Below are 21196 nucleotides of genomic sequence, written 5' to 3'. Positions count from 1 at the left end.
GTAGTGAACAGGTTCCTCAGTCTGTGTGCAATGCTAAAACCTCACTCTCCTGGTGTCCTGTCTAGCCCACAGCCGTGCATATACAGGAGTTCCTCACACTGCTGGCTGTTTGTCACACTGTTGTTCCTGAGAGACAAGGAAATACAATCATCTACCAGGCCTCCTCTCCAGGTTGGTTGTTCCTTTTTTTTTCAGGAGGGAAGGGAGTGAGTTGAAGGAATAGAGGTAGATAAAAGGAAGGTCCATAAACTTCTAGGTAATTTCAAAGGTCATTGATTTTGAAAGCAAAATGTCCCCTGTGATGCTCGCAGTAGATCTGGCATCTTCTGTAATCAGTACCCACTGTTTCTGAATGCTTCCTACAAAACCACATAGTCCATGATGTTTCTTAAGAGATAGGCTGGGCTTAGGATCCCTTCTACTCTCATGAGGCTGTCTACTCTTTCTGCAGGGATGAAAGTAAAAGACATTGAGGGTTTAGGAAGTAATGATTTGTTTCTGCATGAGCAGTTACTTTATTGGCATGACAACAAACTGTCTTTCTTGATCTACTATGCTTAGAGCAAGATAGGATGCTATGAAGTGCTGATAAATGATACAATGCAACCAAAACTTTCAGAATTTTGGTGATATTTAGGCCTGCTCTTCACCCATTTTTTACTCCTTTTAATTAGCACAGGCAGAGCTAGATGGGGCCAGATTAGGGAATGTTGCTCTCCATTGAGTTTATCTCTGTTAATGAAGATCTTTCTAGAACTGCTGTAGTGATGTAGTGCATGATGAAACAGTATCATTTCTTTTTTATGCCTTAATAGGGTGTCTGAAAAGTAGGACGAAGAGCACATGTGAGGAAGTTCTGATCAGTGTGATGAATCGTGAGGAGATTAAGGGAGCTGTAGAGACATAAGGGTTGCTTGAATTAGGCACTAAATCCACCTGTATGGTGGTTATGCTCCATGGCACTTGCTCCCTAAGAAGGCTCTGTAATTATCTATGGGAGCCAGGTGTTGACTCTGATTGCAACTCTGTTAATTGAGCTCTTAACACTGCCCAGTGGAGTCTCCAGAAAACAGTTCTGTATTTCTGTGGTACCTGAACTTAGTGCCTTCACAGCAGAAAATGGATTAAACACATGCTGTAGGAATTTAAAGTAACAGAGCTTTTATCTTGCTTTCAGGACAGGGATTTTCCCTTTTTCGTGTGTGAAAGTATGGCACCTCCACAAGAATAGAGCTCAATGCTTCAGTAGTTACAGGATATTTTATACAGATTGTGTACCACACTTGTGCAGTTGGTGTTGCATGGCCTAAAATGTAGGACTAAAATGTTGAATGTTTTTGTGGAAGAGTGTGCAGAACTACTCTAACATCCCTATGGGTGGGAGTACATGGGATTCTGTTTTGGCAATTTGCTATATTTAAGTATGGGTTTTGGAGGCCTCTTTAACATACCAGGTTAAATTCTAGTAATTTTGTTTGTTTGTTGGTTTGTTTTGGCAGATGAAGGAGCATTAGTGAAAGGAGCAAAAAAACTTGGTTACGTCTTCACAGGACGGACTCCCCATTCTGTTATCATTGATGCGGTAAGCGGTGGATGTTGCATGGCACAGGCTGCCAAGCTCATGCAGAGCATAAAGATATCCTCTCTAGTCCCTGTGAAGGCCCTTTTCCAGGGCCAGTTAGGATCCTACATGCTAAGGTTTATGTACCTTGAGAAAAGTTGTCTTAATATATTTGAAGGTGCCAAGTTCCTATTGCCCATGCCACAAAGAGGGGCAAAGAAGTTGCAAACTTACATGGGAAATGACAGCAGTTTTGCCTGAAAAATACTTCCCTTGTCCAGGAAGCACAGATGGGAACACTCACATTAGAAGGAAATTCATGTGTCTGGGAGGTTTTCTGACAGTGATATGTAATGGTTGCTATTCTTCTAAATGTTTGATTTCTTTATTCTGAGTAAGAACTTCAGTAGAAGATGTATCAGCTTGACAAGCTGTGTATGCTGTGTAGTTAATGGATTGCAGTTGACACAGGCAGCCTCAGCCTCATGGGGCCACATTCAGACTCAAGTTGCAGTCCAAGCTAAAGTGGCTCCAGAATTACACAGATGCAACTAGTAGGGTGCTTATTAAGAAAAATGAATTTTTTTTGTCCTTCCTCTCAGGTACGTTCCCTTTCAAGTTTCTTGGTACACTGCCACACTTGAAACACATCTTCTAGGATTTGTCACGAACTTTCTACAATTTCTCAAACTGCTTTTTAGTTGAAGGGGAAGAGCTTAGGATGAACAGTGTCATCTAGAGCTATCTAAATGCTTCTGTCCTGTGCAGGAACAGCCAGGCCTATCTGGCCTGGTTGCATACTCATAATATGAATTTGGGGGCATTGTTAATCTATAGGCAGCAATAAAAGCTGTCACTCACAGAGATTCCTGTCTCTCCTGATTGCCTACATCACTGGCAGCATATAGAAAGTCGTTTGGAGGTGCTTTCTAGTCTTGGGGATGTTGCTGAGCTGATATGTGCCTTGGACATGGCTATACTGTGATTACATTTTACTGCAGCACTTTCTTTAACTGCATGTTACAAATACCACTGGAGTTCTATGACTCTGGTAACTTCTACTGCTCCTTCTGTGCATTATACAACAGGAATGGCAGGTATTTTAAAATCTTTCTCCTGCTTCAGGTTGTTCCTGCTCAGCCCTGGCAGAGAGTTGCTGGTGATAACAGGAATTTTTCCTCGGTTAATTTTTTTTTTTAGAAAAATATAGGTAATATTTTTGTGAATTCAAATAAAAGAAATACTAAGAGAGGTCAGTCAAAGGTTATTGTAATACTAAGCCTGGAGGGCATGCTTATTTTAACTTGCAAAAATGCCTTCAGCCTGTAATATGTCTCTTAGTTGATGGCTGTTGAGAACTAAATACGCAGCTTAGCTTTCAGAGCGTGCCTAATCAAAAAGGATATTAACTCCTTGTAATCTGTAGCAGTAGTAAATGAAGGAGGCCACAATACAGGATATGAATTCATTAAATAGGGCTCTGCATCCTTTAACCAGAGGAGGGAGCCATTGCCACATTTATTTACCCTGGGATGTGTGACAAAGACACCTGATCAGCTGATGTGTTCGCACATATAAGTATATAATGTAAATTGTACTTATAACAGTCACTCTTTTGTTTTTCTTTTGTAGCTGGGGAAAGAGAAAACCTTTGAAATTCTTAATGTGCTGGAGTTTTCCAGGTAAGTTTTCCTCTAATATAGGAAATTCAAGAAACTCTTCTTGCCAAAAAATATTCTTTAGAATAAAAAGTTACAGCTGATTCAGTAGAAAAGCAGAACGTCCTTAATTTTTGTCCTGTCCCTTCATTTCTGATGTATATGAATTAGTTATAAAGTGCTGGCTTTTTGGCATGTGATCATAAAACTTTCTCCTGCCACTGCAGCTCTGTTCATTTATTGAGAAGTTGCTGGCTTGGAAGCATCTTGCTGTGACTCATGAATAACCTGATTTCTCTTGTCTACTTCAAGAACATACTTTGAAATTGTACTTTCATAGCGCTTCTGCAAATTACTTTTTGAGTAGATGGAAACTACACCTGGAAGTGCCTCTTCTTAAGAACCATGCCAGCTGTGAAAATATAAATGTTACAGGCACTCCTAATTTTTCAGGCTCATTAGGATGGGCATTGCATTGCTTGCATGGCAAGAAGCTTTGATGAATCAGGCCCTGAAATGACTGGAAATAATAAGGTGCTTTCTCTTTGTCAGTTGATGAAGTCGTGTCAGTTTGGATGGTGCTAGTCAACATTCCCTTTTTCTGTTGTTGTTTATTTTCTGTTCTTGCTGTGGATTAAAACCTTGAACTCTTGTTCTCTTCTGTCTTTGAGTTGGCTGGTTGTACTCTAAAGGACTGTGTAAAACTAAAAGTAGGGGTGATTTGTGTAGGCAACTTTTCTGGTGTCCTGACTTTCTCTGAAGATTACTCTTGAGTACTTCCCTCTTTCCAGTCAGAATGTAGCTGTTTAAGCTACTTGTGGGAACTATCTGAAAAGGTACCGGAAGAGACTTTGAGGGTTTGTGGCAAGTTGACCAGCACTCTGGCGTGTGTAGACAGGAATAGCCACAGCTTGCATGCAGCAGAAAAAAAGCCGTCTAAGTTCTCCTCAGTGTAGCACCTTCCCACCCGACCCCTGAGCGAGTTCCTGTAATTAGTTTTTGAAAAGCACACAAAAGTTTCCCAGTGTCATTAGGTTGTTGCAGAAATTCTGGCACAAATGACTGCTGTCCTTCCAACCTCTCTTCAGACAACCTCAGAAAAGATTTGTTTTGTCTGATAACATGCCTAGAGCTTGCTTTGAGCTCTGAGAAGTGACTACATTTCTCAAATCAACCTCAAGAAAAGGAAGATTGCTCTGCATTTCGTTTGTACATGTTGGCAAAAACGTAATGAGGAAGGAGGATGCTTCCAAGTTGGTCCTTTTGCTAAGGAAAAGATTTATATGAAGCCACATGTTCTTAGGGTTCCCTTGATGAGAGTTGATTGGTTTGCCTCTGCCTTTTGGAAGTTGTGTGTTTTTTCCAGTGGCTTTTCTGAAGGAGGGATTGATAAGTACATCAGAATTTCTTAAAAAATACTATCCTTGCCTGCCTGCTTTTGTTAAATGTTGGTGTACACTATGCTGCTGTCTACATTTTTTTTTATTTTTAAGATATATGCCAAACTTGACTGTCCTGTCCTTGCTCAGGGGTCTGACTTCTTTCTTCTTAATTCCAACTGTGTGGGTTTGGTTAGACCAATATAAAGAATTGATAAAGACCAAGAACTGGTCTGTACTATGATTTCTTTCTATGATGTTTTTGCTTTCTTTTGAGTTAGGAAGTTAAATAACTGCCTTTGTCACTGGATGGTTATTTCAGTGTGTATTATGCCTATAATAAAGATGCAGTCAGCCTTAATGATTCAATTTCTAGAGTCCCCAAAGCAATTTTGCTTGAGGAATAAGGAAAAACTGAGAGAGAATAATGAGAATAAATGTGTTTCCCCTTCTTTCAAGACAATTTTATACTATCTTGCTCTTTTTTAAATTCTTGCTTGCATCTGGGTATAAGTCTGGAGTGCCTGCCAATGGGAGACGTAGGGCCGAAGCTGGAAATATGCAATTTAATATATCTCCTTGTGGTCAGGGGTTGTGGGATCTTAAGTTACTGCTGTTATATCCCATTTAATCTCAGATGCACAAAGCACATCTGAGAAAATTCACTGGCGAGAACTCTTTACCACTTTGACTAATGAAAGCAAATATTTTTCTTTCAATAGCAACAGGAAGAGAATGTCAGTGATTGTTCGAACTCCGGCAGGACAACTACGTCTCTACTGCAAAGGGGCTGTAAGTAATTATGCTGCCTAATGGAGAACACTGCCAGTTATTGTTTCAACAGCTGTGGCTGATGCTGACATTTCATGTCTCATACATAATACCTGTTGGCTTTCTGTTTAGGGCCAAGTGATTTAAGAGAGCTGTCATTCCTGCTCTGACTCCTTTTGCAGGCTGGACGACTGCTAGGTTTTCTGCTGCCCAGTTGAAATCCTGAAACTAATTGGAGCAGTACCCTTACTGCAAAGCCAGAGCTTCACCCAGCTGTGCAGCAGGAGTTCAGGAGCTGGAGTAAATGCTCCAGCATTTGTCTGAATTTATAACAGTAAAATTTGTTCTCTAGTGCTTGGCTCTTGATCTGGCTTTCTTGCATCTCTGCACCTGCTGTTATTTGTCATCACGACTTGCACCATGTTGTGCTTCTGTCTTCACTGACAAGAGCAATAACTTAGCACAGTACAAAGGCTCCAAAGCTAGCATTGTCCGCAGCAACGAGTGGTTCTAATTTCACTGGAAAACTATGGCACTGGCTTTTTGCAACAGGTAAAAACTCCTTCTGACCTCTGTGAGGATCTGGTTTACTTGAATTTGTCATGACATATAGGTCAGTGTTCATTACTCTGTTGCTTCAATTTACCTCCCCTGATTTGATAAAGATGTGCTGGCTTCATGCTGGTGTGGTGGAAGTGAATTAAACCTGCTGCCATTGTGTGGTAGTTCACAGTTGTATGCCTAATAGGACCACACAGACTTGCAACTTTTTTATTCACGCTGTGCCTGAATTCATACCATTCTTTGGAGTGTGACACTGGATGGGGTTGAGAACAGGAGAGTTTGTTGTACAGAATTTCTTGCCTTTGTCTGTATGAGCAGACCTAGATGTACTAGTGTGCTGCATCTGCCACTCATGTGATCTGTAAGTTAACTGACTATTCTGCATTAACTTTCCATGTTCTGGTAGTCATCCTTTGTCTTGTTGCTTCCATAATAATTAGGTTTGTTTGCCTGTCTCTAATCAGCACTAGATGTAGGTCTGTTTATTTAGCTTAAGAGCAGATGTCTGAGTAAGGTTTCTGTATTACATGTGTTTGTAGAACTTGTTCTGGTAGTTATAAATAAAATTCAGTGACTCTAGACATGTAAGTGATGCTATATTTTGATTTCAGCTGTTAGCTGGGCTTTTTTCAATTGTCCTTTGACTTACTGACAAAGAAAGCTGCTGCAGAAGGAAGGTTGTCTCTGAGAGAATGTTGTGGTAGAACATGATTAGTGTTTCTGCCTTTTGTTTTTTAACATCAATGGGAATATCTTTTAGAAAGGATTGCTGGAAACTCTACTGCATGAGACTGCTATATATACTGAATGAGACATCTGTGTTGTCTGAAAGTCAATATATTGGCTTAGTAATTTACAGAGAAGTGTTCTGTACTGCCCAGTAATGAGGACCTCTTTATGGAAAGAGGGGAGGACAGCAGAATATGCTTCTGTCCCTATTATTTAAGTGGAGGCAATATCTCTGTCACTGGTTGCAATCCAGATAAATCAGAGTCTCTAAACTCCAAATATATTGTAAATGCAGTTTTGTTTTTGATATTAGCAAGTCAATTCAAGTTGCTTCTCTTGAGCTTGTAAATACACAAATGGCAACTTCATATGTAGACTTACTCTGTTGTAATGAATTTGGTTTTAATAGGATAATGTAATTTTTGAGAGGCTTTCAAAAGATTCCCAGTATATGGAACAAACACTGTGCCATCTTGAATACTTCGCAACTGAAGGTAAGAGAAATAGCATGCCATGAGAATTCAATTAATGAAGTTATTTGCAGCATTTTCTGCATTGTCTAAGCTCTGGTGTCAATTAAGATGATTGTGAAGATAAATTAAGATGGGGTGTGTTATCAGCAAATTAACAACTATAGACTGACTTCAGCTGTAAAGGGCGGGTTTTGTCCGACTTCTATGTGATTTCAGTAGGGAAGTGGAATTTGGAAGGAAAACATGGTGTTCTGTGTGTCTGTGATGAAGGGAAAGGGCCTAAGTTGTATTGCTCAGAATAACTCAGTTACTTTGGAGTTGGAGGTGTTTTTATCAGGGTAGAAGTTGGATGCCAGCCTCTCTGGCTTTATGAAGCAGGGTGACAACCTGAACCTGCTGAGAAGTCTGGTAGACTGGGACATCAAAGATGATCTGAAATGGTCTGTAAGGCCTTTGACTGATGTAACACCCCTGTTCACAGGGAAGCACTGAGTTTTTTCCCTCTTCTGCCATAGCATAGGATACCTGAGTTAAAGTAAAATCACGAACCAGTGTTTTCCAAAATGTGAAAATACCAGTCAGCTTTAAAAAAAATTTTTGTTGCAGATTCCCATGTTCCCAGTACTGAAATTCTGTATTTTTTGCCATACACTCCCTTTTGCTTGATTTGTGACAGAAAAAGAAATCATTAGTTCTCTATATTAATTTTTACCATTGATCTAATAAATTGGCTTTCGTACTTCATGGACTCTCTTCACTATATTGTGCATGTGTAACTCCCATTATTTGTGTGAGTTACATTGGTACTCTGAAGGAGAACACAGTCTTGCTAAAAGGAAGCATGGGCTGTGCAGGATGCTTGACTAAGTAAAATGACCAATCACAGTATGTAGCCTATTCTTTAATATGGTCTTTTGAAAAATACATGAAAGGCAAGCTTGCTTTTGTACTTAGTATGAAACAAGAGAGTTTTTGTCCAATACTTTCTTGAATTGCACCAACATTAGTGGCCAAAATGAATCAGATTTGTTGTTTATATTTGTGGAAATCCAAGTGCTTAAAAATGTACAGGGAGATTTTGTGGAATCTAGAGTTTAGCAGTTATGTGTTAGCTCTTGTTCCAGTGTGAGGATTAGAATTTGGCGTTCATTGCATATGAATGATTTGATAGTACTCAGTGTAATTTTACTGTGGGTAATGGCTGTCTTCTGTTTTGCAGGTCTGAGGACGTTGTGCATTGCTTATGCTGATCTGTCAGAGAAGTCTTACAGAGAGTGGTTGAATGTCTACAATGAATCCAGTACGGTTCTGAAAGACAGAACTCAGAAGCTGGAGGAGTGCTATGAGATCATTGAAAAGGTAAAACATGCTTCTTTGATTGGATGCAGATTGCCTTATATGTGTGTTTTCTAGTGGAATTTGGGCTTTATACAATGAAATAAACTGTTAATTTCATAGATTAGAAACTGAAAAGGTGTTCTTAGATTGTAACCTGTTCAGTGCATGGTTTTAATCTGTACATCTGAGATTAATTTACAGATAAAAATATAATTTCCACTTAACCCTTTTTCTCACACTTTGTAAAACCTTTGTTTTGTGTAAGGTTGTTGTAACTTAATAAAGGTAATACATGTAAATTATTGTTGCACCAAGTTTTCATGTACAAGGGTATGAAGAGATGTGTTCCTTTTCATACAGCAGTCAAGATTAGAGTTTTTGAAGGCTGTTGTAGGCACAATGTGGGGCTTACCAAAACCTGTAGGGGCGTGGGCTGAAAAAAGAATGAAAACCTGTACTTTATGCAAATTGCAGAGCTCTTAATTGTAGAAGGAGAAAGTAGGTGTCAGACAACTTATTTGGAGTGCTAATCCTACAGTGAATGAAACGTTAAAATGCCAACGCTAGGGGCCAGTGTTTCTCTGAGCCTTGTTGATTTTGCTGCTTTCGAAGAGCTGGTACTTGCTCTCCTCGCCTGCAGTGGTTCATGCTCTTGCCCCAGGTATTTAATTTTATTTAGTGGTTTCTTTAAAGCATGTTTTGAACTTCAGGGTCTTTTAAAATTAATATTAAAATACTGCTTAGATTCTAGAGCACTGTTGTTTATTTAAGTTAGTTGGGGCAAATCATAGAATGGCCTGGTTTGGAAGGGACTGTAAAGATCACTGAGTTCCAATCCTCCTGCCATGGCTAGGGACATGTTTCACTAGGAAAGCTTGCTAGAGCTCCATCCAACCTGGCCTTGAATACTTCCAGGGATGGGGCATCCACAAAGAGGTTGGGAGTAGGATAGCAGCTAACTTTCAGAGGGTAAGAGAACAGCTCCAAGAGCTCTTTAAGTAAGAGCTGGTGATTAGGTCTTCCTTTTCCAAGTCATGTGTAAAATGGTCGTTCGTGTGTATAGTTGTTGGATCCCAGAAATAATCTGGAGTTTTTGAGCTTTCTGTGCTTCCAGGCACAGACACCCTGGAAAACACTGCTTTGGACCTGAGGCCTTGGATATGGCTTCTGAATATGAATGATGAGCTAGAAATCACAAGTGTGTAGTAGATTAGAAGTGTGTATTTTCACAGGGTGATGGGTTTTAAATTTGAGGTTTCTATAGTATAGTGGTAGGTATGGGACAAGATGTAGGATTTTGGGTGGTGTCTCTTCTTAACCTTTTTCCTTCTTTGTGGGTTTCAGGTAGTAGTCTCTGGTCAGTCAGTTGGGTCTCTGGTTGGTCACTCTAAGAGTCATGAGAATCTAATTATTGGGTCATAAGTATAAATAATATAGGTGTTAATTCTCTATTGGACTGTTTAGCTTTGAAAGACCTTGAAGCAGTTGCAGTAGTGGCCATTTTTCCTTACTTCTAGCAAGGAAGTGCTGCCATACTTCCTGCATTTTCTGATAGGAAATAATAAACAACCAAGCCCAAACATGAGAAAACTGTCTCAGTCATGTTTTTGTTAATCCTGGCTCTGAGAGAAGACAGATGAGACTGGTGACAAACCACTAATAAGTGGTGCAAAGCCCCAGCACCGCACCCACATATAGTGTGTCAGTAACAGTGTGATTATCTCATCCTTGGTTCTGTAGGTTTGGGTAGCTCCTTTCAGCTTTCTGCCTCTTGTACTGTGCTCTCAGACTCTTCTGTTTTCACCAAGATGAAAAACATCGCTTTTACTGTACTTTAAAATGTGTTCTCATGCTTTAGATAATTTTGGTCATCTACTTCCTGTGTCTTTCATAATTTAGTATCTTGATTAAGAGAAAAGGGAACCTGTGAGTGAGCTGTAGATTTGGAGTTAGGAAGTATCCAGTGTATGCCTTTCTATTAATGTTTGCTTGCTGGTCATACCAAGAAGCAGGCCTTACAGATAAACTGGCATTTGGTTGTAACACAAAATCTAATGTATTTTAACAGGCTAGGTTATTTGGTGGTTTTGGTGGTTTTTTTTTTTTTTTTGTGGTTTTTTTTTGTTTTTTTTTTTTTTTTTTTCATCCAAGGGCTTAAATGAGACCAAGAGAGCTACTTTTTTAGTCTATGTACTGAGATTGCTAGATCACAGTACAGGTGCACATGTAGAGACAAACTTGAACTGCCTTCCTTCTGCGACCATATGCTGGCTCAGAGGGCTTCAGCAGGTGCGGTGGTAACTCCTCTGGATCAACCATGCTGATCCCTGTGCTGTCATGTGTAATTTCTTAACAAGTGATTTTTGGGAAAAAACATATGATCTGCAATTGCACACTTGGATTATGTTTGTAACCTTCAAATGTTAGTAGCATCAAGAGAGCTGATGTTTCATTTAGAGGTTGTAGAGTAGGAAAGCTTAGTGACTTGCAGGAGTTGATTCTGCTACATTTGCCACCTGAATCTGTCATAGCAAAAATGCAACTCTGTCAAGACCTGTAACTAATGCCAGCTTACACACTGTATGGATAGCCATTTACCCTTCTTTTCTTTAATTGTGCTTAGATTCATACAAGTGGAAGCTGCTTTTAATGCCCTTGGAAAGGTTTTGGTTGGAAGGGGCCTTTCAAGATCATATAGTTATACCCCTGCTTCTCAACCATGGCTGGGGACACCTTTCACTAGACCGTGATGCTAAAATCTCTATCCAACCTGACCTGGAGCATTTCCAGGAATGGGCCCACCACTTCTGTGGGCAAACCTGTTCCAGTGTCTCATCACTCTGATCATAAAAAGGTCACTTCTTTATATCTGTCCTAAATACACCCTCTTTCAATTTAAACTGTCACCCCTTGCCCTGCCACTGCTGACCTTGGTAAACAGTTTATTCATTTTTCTTACAAGCCCACTTTTTATATAGCAAGGCCGCAGTAAGATCAGACTGAAGCCTCCTCATTCCCAGGCTGAACAACAGCAACTTGCCTTACTACTTATGTTTATTTGTCTTAATTTCTGTTGAATAATTTTAGTTCCTGCAAAGAATAGCATATGCTACCTTTTACTGTGCAATTTCTGAAATGGTGCAATATACCTAAACTTATTTCAATTTGTTTTAAGTTGAACATCTTTGCATGTGTAAGGAATCATTAAAATGCTTTTAGAGGTAAAATCTGTGTAGACTGTACCTTTTGACAAAGTTTATTTACTAGCTATTTTTTCTATTTTTTTGCCCACCTTTTTTTTTTTTTTTTTTTTTTTAATATAATGCAGCCAAATCTGCTCAAGCAGTTGGTTTAGAATTGCTTGAGTATACAACTAACTCTGTAGTATTAAATTCACTACATGAGACATGTATTTCTGGCAGACATCTGCATGTTGATTAGAGATACTTGGGTTGATTAATGTTCATACCACTTGTATTACACGAATGTAAGGATTAGATCCATAAATAGTTGCAATAATTTTTGAGTGATTGTATCCAGTCTGTATGTACATTTTATAGGCGGAAATTAGTTTAAATGATGTGATGCCAAATAATTTTTGTTTTGTGAGCTTAAATATATAAACTGATGACTCATCATGTTGCTACAGTGATTAGTGAATGGTCTAATATATATGTTCCTCTATAGGCTAATTTTTGACTTTTATAACTTCAATCAATTATTCTTGAAATGTCGCCATCTTTTTGATCAAAAACACTCTGTTCTATTCTGTACCTCTTGAAATGTGAATTGTTTGCAGAGGAAGTAGAATAGCCACATTAGAAATTTACAGTGGTGTATATTGCTTATCAAAATGCAGTATTAACAGTGAGATGCAACATGCTGTCTTAATTCCATTTTGGGGTATGTTCCAAACAGAGGTTTATTTTAAAAGAATTTGAGGATTGTTTTCTTTTTGCTTTCCCCAGGATTTGCTGCTTCTTGGAGCTACAGCCATTGAAGACCGCCTGCAAGCAGGTGTTCCAGAAACAATAGCCACACTAATAAAGGCAGAAATTAAGATATGGATTCTGACAGGTGACAAACAGGAAACAGCTCTCAATATAGGTATCTATCATTCTGGTTACTCTGAATTTTTCTGATAAGTAACAGGTCACATGCCAGCTGTGCTGTGTGTGTTTTTAAATAGAATTGGGCTTGCTGTTTAAAGAATGGTTCCTCAGTAGCAGGGCACAGCCTTGGAGAAGGGATTTTGTAGTGAAGTCTTCACTATGGCTGTCAGGCTATATTCTTTTTTACTATTGTTGTTTTAAGACAAAAGGTGACCCTTCTGCTCTTGGTTAAATGCAGTTCTAATGGAATGAATATATGTAACTGCTTTCTGATGGTAACAGGAGAACTCTACCAGACTAATGTTTCAGAAACGGTTTGAGAGCTTTTTTCTTCCTTTTCTTACTCACTGCCTTTGAATTGAGTTTGGGATACAATGGGAAATGTGATAATGCAAAGTGTGTATAGTTTACAGCATCTTCCAAACCATGTCTGGGAACATAGGTGGATTATTCAAGCTTAAATAACTGACCCTTCTGTCTCCTTATGGCACATCTGTTAGCATATAGTAAAAACTTGGTAAAGGGACATATCCTGATGGAGGCACTCCCTTTGTCATGCCATACCTCCCAAATGTCCCATCTTGGGCAATAGAATGTCATGATGCTCTTGTGTTCTTTTTGATAATTTTTTTCCCTATCACTGGTAGGTCTGAACAGCAAGGGGAAGAGACAGAGTTGCACTATTGTGATCTGACATCTAGGCTAAGTAAATTCAGTTAAAGAGCATTTTAGTTCTGCCAGGAATAGCCTGAAATACACCCAGACCTGTCTGTGTGCAGTTCTAAATGTAAAAAGCTTAATTGCTCACATTATTTGTATAATTTTAGGGGGTCTTGAAGTCATTATGAGCTCAAAAAGACTGAATAAATAGTTCCTTTAACGGAAGGCGGCATACACTGTCAAGGTTCCACAGTTGCCTTTAGATTTGCAGATTAGTCTGTTTAGATCTGTTTAGATGCACAGGTGTAGGCTAAAAGGAACTTCTACAGCATAGGTTGCTTTCTCAAACTCGTTCAAGATTCTCTATCAATGATACTCTGTAAATCAACTTAGATTATTTTTTATTTTTAGGGAAGTTTTAGGCATTTGCTTCTTTTTTTTGTAAGTCTGGTTTGGTTTGTGTTTTTTTAAGTTTTATTTTCTGTTTTGGTTGACTCCATGAAATTTCAGAATGCAGCCTGCTTGACTGACTAGAATGTGTGTGCTTCTCAAAACCAGATCAAATTGCATCATCTTTGTATGTTGGAGGGGATACCAAGGGGTGAAATAACTTGCTGAACTGATACAGCTGTAGTAGAAATACAGTAGATGGCTAAGTAGATAATTTGTTTAATGGCTAGTTATCTGATTTGAATCACAATCTCCAGATTTTCCTTTCTTTACAAGCATTAGTTAACTTGAGAAGGGAAACACACCTTTTGACTAATTAAAATATAACTACACATTTTGATGTAAGTACCTCAAATAAGTTGATATATTAACCAACAGCAGCTACCTTGAACACCAGTGAATGGGCTTATTCTGAAGAGTGTGAAGGAGACTAACTTCTAGCTTTCTCTAAAACTGTTGGTTTGTTGTTTCTTTTATTATAGCAACTTGAGAAGAGTAACAATCTTGCTAAAACTTCTAAATTATCCCTTAGTTTAAGGTACACTTTTGTAGTAAAACTCTAACTTAATTAGCTTCATGTTCAAGTTGGCTTGAAAGTATAAACATGTGGCACCCTTCCAGGTTTTGTGTGTAACCTAATAAAACTGTAATAAACCTTCAACTTAAAAACCCAATCCACGTGTGTGCTATATGTTTCAGGTATAAATATGCTGTCTGGGGAGTAAAAAGTATTTTTACTTGCTCATTGTTTGGAGGTTATGCTTATTGACTCTTGCTTGCTGTATGGATGTGAGTGTGTATTGAGGGATATTTCAGCTCTTGGCAGCTCTGTCAAGGAGCTGGAGTAATTTGTTCTTCCAGCTTCCCCTTGATTCTTTGGTTTTCAGAATTTGCATATGTCTTTGTCTCTAGATTGTGTTCTTGATTTCTCAGGAGAGTAATGGTTGACTTTCTGTGGGGAGAGTGTATGCCTTTCACTCAGCCATGTGTTAGTCAATGGTTCTGCAAGTGAGGAGAGTGTTCATGGTGAGCTTTAATACTCAAGTTCAATCATTTGAACCCTGGCTCTTGAAAATGGGTCTTGTAGGTTCAGAAGCATCTTTAAGCCTCACCTGCAAACAAATATGGAAGGATTAATCTGTTCTTGCAGATTCATCCTTTTCTTCACACAGTCTACAGACGCTGGGTCATGTTTGCCTTTCACGGAGACAAAAACACCCATGATAGATTTCTATTTGCCACCATCCTGGTGCTCAGCACACTCACAGAACACCAGAACTGTTGTATTTCCAGCCAATAACTTCCCTAGGAAGGGATTTGTTTTGTGGGAATGGGAATACAGTGTTTACTCAAGTGTGTCCTTCCTTGAACCATGAATCAGTTCCTACAGTTGAGCTGCATGCTCTTGCCTAGGGTGTGCATTGACAGCTGCAAGCACTGCCGTACAGGAGTTTGAGGTTGGAAGCATCCATAACTTCTCTGGGCAACCTGTTCCAGCCTTGCTACCCTCATCATAATAAATGTCTTCTTATGTCCAGTCTAGACCTACCCTCTTCTAGTTTGAAATGACTGGCCCTTGACCTGCCACTACAGGCCTTGGTAAAAATATTTTTCAGTCATTGTTGCAATTTCCTTTTATATAGTGAAAGATCTCTCTAGAATCTTGTCGTCTTCTTGTTAAACACCCCCAACTCTCAGCCTGTTTAGGAGAGATATCCCAGCCTTCTGATTGCTTTTGTGGCCTTCTGTACTCACTCTAACAGGTTCTCATCTGTCTTGTGCTGGGGCCCCAAGACTGGATACAATATTCCAGGTAGAGTCTCGCATTCAGTTTTTCATCACTTTCAGTGTGTTCATCCCCATGTCTGTCCTGATGGCTATTCATGATTGTTGCAGTACAGTACAGGGATTGTTACAGGACCTTGCACTTGGCCCTGTGGAGCTTGGTTAGGTTCTCACAGGCCTATTCCTCAAGTGGATCAAGGTTCCTGTGGGTGGCATCACTTCTCTTCAGTGTTTAGTGCACCATTCAGCTTCATGTTTTCTCAAGGCTTGCTGAAGGTGTACTTGATCCCTGTCTGTCCCTGGTGAAGGTACCAAAGGACCAGTCTCAGGACTGGCCTGAGGGACACTGCTCATTTCATTTGAGTGGCAAAACATTGACTGTAACTGGAACATTGACTGTAACTCTGGATACGAGCATCCAGCCAATTCCTTACCAATCTAACAGTGCATTCATCAGATGCCTATCCTTCTATTTCAGAGATAAGAGCACTTCTTAGTGAGCTGTGCTTTATTTCAGTTCACCAGACAAGCCATGCCAGCACACTTGCCTGTATCCCTATGCAAAGTTTAAACAGGGCATTTGTGCCCTCTCTAAACACAGAGGGTAATCATTCTTCACTCAGATGCTGGATTCTGTATGCCTGCAGTATGAACGTGCCTGTGGGCTATGATCTTGAACTCTAGTTCAAGCAGTCTTTCTCCCAGGACACTTAAAGGAAAATAAGTCCCAGAAGTACCTGATTCATCTGCCTCATGGACTTTTAGTCAGACTTTTAAATTAAAGAGCTAGATATCAGCTTGCAGGTGTGGGTTGACATTTTATACCTTGCTTTGAACCAGCAGTTGATCTTATTTTACTCAGAAGCATTGACAAAAATACTTTATCTTAGAGTGCGTTTTTGCTTACCATGTTAGTATTGCCAGTAATAACTATTACAAAATTGTTATAAAACTTTAAAGTATTACTAGAAATGTCTAAAGTTACTACTTGTACTCCTACAGTTGCCAACTACTTTGCTTTATAGTAGTACTAGATTTTAACATCATCTTAGTCCTGAAATTGTATATAATGTATAGATCCCCTATAAACCCTTGTTAGGCTAGACTTACATTCTCCTATCCAGTCTTGATCTTTCTGTATAATGTGATGGCAAGATGCAAAATAGCTTCAATTGCAGGATAAGTTCTTCTGAGTCCATGATTTCCAAGGTGCATACCAGAACAACATTTTCCACAGCATTTGTTTTCTTCCAGCTTGACTGCTAGAACGGCGTCTTGCTCATTTTAGAAGAGGTAAAGTGAGGCAGTGAGCAGTGGTTTAGAAATTACTGCTCACTATTGCAGCTACTGTTCTAATCAAATGCTACTAGAAAATCCTTTTGAATTAGCTTTGCTGAATTTGTAACAGCCTACTGCACAAGACTTGCTTTAGCTTAGGGAAAGAATAACCCTCTTATGATGGGAAGTACTTAAATTTGTGATATTCTCTTTTTCTCAATAAAAATAAGGAATTTTTTTTTTGTCTGGGACTAACTTTTAAAAATGGCAAACTAACTTGAGAAAAAAGTTAGTGCTTTGTCTGTAACTGTTGGAGGTTTGCTGCTCCGTTCTATGCTACCACCTAAGATTTGATCACAGGCAGAATCAGAGGGTGTCCACAAAGCTTTCATGTAGGCTGCACGTCATTAGAATGTATTTCATCTTTTTTCCCAACAGGTGTGAGTTCAGTGTCGTTCTGTATTGTTCTCTGAAGCAGAAATTAAACCTAGGCTCATTAACATGTATTTGCAAGATTACACTTGATATTCATAGTCCATACAGCTGTAAAAATAGAGGAGAAACTGAACTTCTGCAGGTAATCAAGCCTGCAGCCTGAGTGTGCCTGGCTATGATACAAGCATGTCTTCCACAAAGGAAGAAGAGGAATTTACTTTCTTGACAGAAGTCATGCATGCAGACATGTTAACCCTGGATTATACCTACAAAACTAGCCCAATTATAAAAACTCTGTAGCCTGAGGAAATGATTTGCATTGCAATTGATGACCCAGTATGGCCTTTCTAAGGAACCAAGAATCCCACAGATGATTTTATGCCTCAGTTGTTCTCTTGCTGTTGTAAGATATGGAAAGAGGCACTTTTTTATCTTCTCACAGTGACTGTGGTGTTCAGCTTTTGAATCTGTCAGCCTTGCAGTGGTTCTTCACTGGGGCATTACTCTTATACTGAAATACTCTCCAGTTTCTATTTAAGAAAAGTAAGAGACTTTCCAAGACCCTATTTTATTCGATAGCAATTTCTTAAACTGCTGTAATTAATTGTTATTAAAAAATTAGAAATAAAAAATAATTGTATTGAATTTCTTTTTCCCATGTAACTTAGATGAGCAATAAAAAGTTTGTGCTTCAAATAAATTAATTCTCTGCTATTTAATGAAGCTGACATCACTATGCCAATCCCAAGTGAACTTGTATGAGATTTTAGGGTAATGTAGTGGGGTCAGTCTGATGCAAGTTTGCATTTGTCTCTTGCCATTAATATGAGCAGAATTAACCTGCTTATTCTGTAAATCATTAAACTTTTATAAAAACAAGAGCTTCTTTTCTGTCTTGAGAGTTTTTTTTTTTTTTTTGGATTTTGATGTCCTGAGAAATGTACAGAACTGCCTTCTGGGTACTCTCATTCTTTCATGTCCCAGTCCCACATGATGAATAATCTAGTCAAATTACCTTGTGTCTGTAGGAGTTGGTAGGGGTTCTGTGAGTGTCATTGAGCTGTACTTCTTGATGAATCTCAGAACTGTCCACACTAAACACTCAGGAGTAAAAAATGCTCATGTAAGCTTTGTGTGGGCTAAGGGAACTGAGTAGCATCAACTGAAAACCTGTGCACTTCCAGTCACCTGGCATAGATACAACTGTGTATTCAGATCTGTTTCTGTAATGTGCTGAGGGCAAACCTGCCTTCATATACACTTAAAAAAAATTGATGTAGGGCTATTTTCACTGCATCCAGTTCACACAGTGTTTTCTTTAAACATCTCAAGTGATGTATTTGAAAATAGAGGGAGAATGCAGCCCATGTTTCTACTAAATCTGTCATGTTGGAGTGTGTCCTATACACCAATGTTTCCAGTAGTCTGCCTGATAGGAGTAACTGCTCAGAACATAAATTGTCATTTGACATGTAGATGCTTAAGGTTGAGCTTGAATCCTTAGTCTTCCAAAAAGTAAGTCCTTGTGTTTTATTGTCTTTTTTTTCCCCTCTTGCAGGATACTCTTGCAGACTCATTTCACAGAGTATGTCTCTCATCCTGGTCAATGAAGATTCACTAGATGTAAGTAAGCAAATTCTGATACAATTCTTGACAGAAGTAGGTGTTGCTAACAAGATGGAAAGTTGTCAGACTTTCACATTCAATTTCTCTTGCTTACCCTTGGGGGTAGCAAGATAAACAGCTCATGCTAAAACACAGGTGTATTGTGTGAAGTGTATCCCAGAGGTCTTCAATCACAAACTGTAGAAACCAAACTGAAATCTCAGAATGAGCAACTTCTTAGGTACATGGGTTTGATCCAGCTGCAAACTGGAACAATCTGCTGCAAACCATCAGGAATATAGTCAAGTTTTAAGGTATAACTATAGGAGTTACATTTGAAGAACATTTGTTTTCTGTCTTCAGTATTGCATGAAACAACTCTAACTACACCTCCATTGTGAGCTTGTCTATGTACAGTAGCTTTTGAGACCTAAAATCAAAAATATTCTGCAAATGGTAACTGTGCTCCTCATATAGATGCCAAAAATAAATAGGAAAATCATACATTTATACATGAATCTTCCCAGGAGATATCTTTCCATTTTGTGTGTTTCAATGTCCATATCACTATTGGGTATCACTTCAGTATCTGATTTCTATTAGAGGTATTAGTAGGACAGATGAAAGTACAGTAAATTCACGAATACAAGCCGCACTGACTATAAGCCGCATCTCTGGGTGTTGGCAAATATTTTGGTTTTTGTCCATAGATAAGCCGCACACGAATATAAGCCGCTCTGTCGTTCGCAGCGAGGACCCGCGTGCAATTATTAACAGAACGGCGGGAGGGCGGGGTTTACTGGCTGAGCTAAGGCTGTGCAGGCTCGGCCCGCTAGGGGCCGCTGACGGGGCCAGGTGGCCCAGCCCGGTGCTGCAGCTCGGGGCCGGCCGCCGCTGCCCCTGGGCTCGGTCACCCCGGGTCGGCGCTGCCCTGCGGTGGCAGGCAGGGACGGAGCTTCCCCTGCTCCTACGGCAGCGGCGGCGGGCGGGGACGGAGTTTCCCCGCTCCTGCCGCGGCGGCGGCGGGCGGGGACAAAGCACCCCGTCGGCTCCCCGAGCCGCGGCAATGGCTGCGCGGGGCTCCCGTCGGCTCCCTGGGCCGCAGCAATGGCGGCGCGCGCTTCCCCCCCCCTCCCCGGGCCGCAGCAATGGCGGCGCCGGCTTCCCCCCCCCTCCCCGGGCTGCAGCAATGGCGGCGCCGGCTTCCCCCCCCCCTCCCCGGGCCGCAGCAATGGCGGCGCCGGCTTCCCCCCCCCTCCCCGGGCCGCGGTAGGGGCGGCCCGGGTCCCCCCTCTCCTCCCCGGGCCGCGGTAGGGGCGGCCCGGGTCCCCCCTCTCCTCCCCGGGCCGCGGTAGGGGCGGCCCGGGTCCCCCCCCCCCCTCCCCCGGCCGCGGTAGGGCCGGCCCGGGTCCCCCCTCTCCTCCCCGAGCTGCAGCAATGGCGGCGCCCCCCCCCCCCCCGTCTCTCCCCTGGGCTGTGGCAGAGGAGGAAAGAGAGCTCTCCCGCCTCTCTCCCCGCCCCCCGTTCTGCCTACACGGAGCCAGGCTCCACCCGCGGTGCAACAAAGTAGCGATTTGTAACAATCGCAAAATGCCGACTTTGCAGCTGCTCGGCTCAGCACTCTGGCAGGCACTTCTGAGGTTGTATTAGCCGCTCCTGATTATTAGCCGCATTTCCGGTTTAGGAGCAAAATCTTAGTCAAATTGGTGCGGCTTGTATTCGTGAAATTACTGTACCTATAATAGGCAGCATCTGACGTTTGCATTTAGAATTGCCAGCTTGACTGGATGGGAGATGCAAAGCCTATGTCTTGGAGTACCAGAGGAGTTACTAGATATCTGCAAATCTGGTTGAAGAGGGTAAACTACTGTGGCAAAATTATCACCAGCTAAGTGCTATTTTCCATTTGCCTTGATGTGATTCCAATAACTTTGTGGTATAAAACTTTAGTTACCGAATCCATCTGTAAACAGTACTGGAAATTTTTCAGTGAACGTAAAAACTAGTGGAAGCTTTTAGAGCATCAACTTGCACCCCCAACATATTTGCCAATGACACCAAGCTGTGTGCTGCTGTGTGTCAGCACACTGGAGGGAAAGAATGCCATCCAGAGGGATCTGGAATGGTTTGTAGGGTGGACCTGTGTGAACTTCATGAAGTTCAACAGGGTGCTGAACTTGGGCTGGGGCGGTCTCAAGCACAAGTCCAGGCTGGGAGGAGAACGGATTCAGAGCAGCCCTGAGAAAAAGGACTTGGGGCTGTTTGGGGAAAAAACTCTATATGACCCAGCAACGTGGACTCACAGCCCAGAAAGTCAAAGGCGTCCTGGGCTGCTTACAAAGAATCACAGCCAGCAGGTCAAGTGAGGTGGTTCTCTCCCCCTCTACTCTGCTCTTGT

General features: G+C 40.8%; 1 protein-coding gene across 3 annotated transcripts in view; it reads left to right on the top strand.

Moving 5' to 3' along the window:
- Positions 1–21196, top strand: part of ATP8A2 (ATPase phospholipid transporting 8A2) — a 338953-nt gene that overhangs the window by 82452 nt on the left and 235305 nt on the right. For all 3 annotated transcript variants that reach the window (XM_033051234.1, XM_033051235.1, XM_033051236.1), the window contains 8 exons: positions 66–171; positions 1500–1582; positions 3194–3243; positions 5321–5390; positions 7072–7156; positions 8355–8494; positions 12442–12580; positions 18752–18816. In XM_033051234.1, the coding sequence (XP_032907125.1) occupies positions 66–171; positions 1500–1582; positions 3194–3243; positions 5321–5390; positions 7072–7156; positions 8355–8494; positions 12442–12580; positions 18752–18816 (738 nt within the window). The remainder of the gene's footprint in view (positions 1–65; positions 172–1499; positions 1583–3193; positions 3244–5320; positions 5391–7071; positions 7157–8354; positions 8495–12441; positions 12581–18751; positions 18817–21196) is intronic.

This window comes from Catharus ustulatus, chromosome 2 (assembly GCF_009819885.2).
Source record: "Catharus ustulatus isolate bCatUst1 chromosome 2, bCatUst1.pri.v2, whole genome shotgun sequence".
NCBI classification, from domain to species: Eukaryota; Metazoa; Chordata; class Aves; order Passeriformes; family Turdidae; genus Catharus; species Catharus ustulatus.
This window is presented reverse-complemented; position numbering and strand designations above follow the sequence as displayed.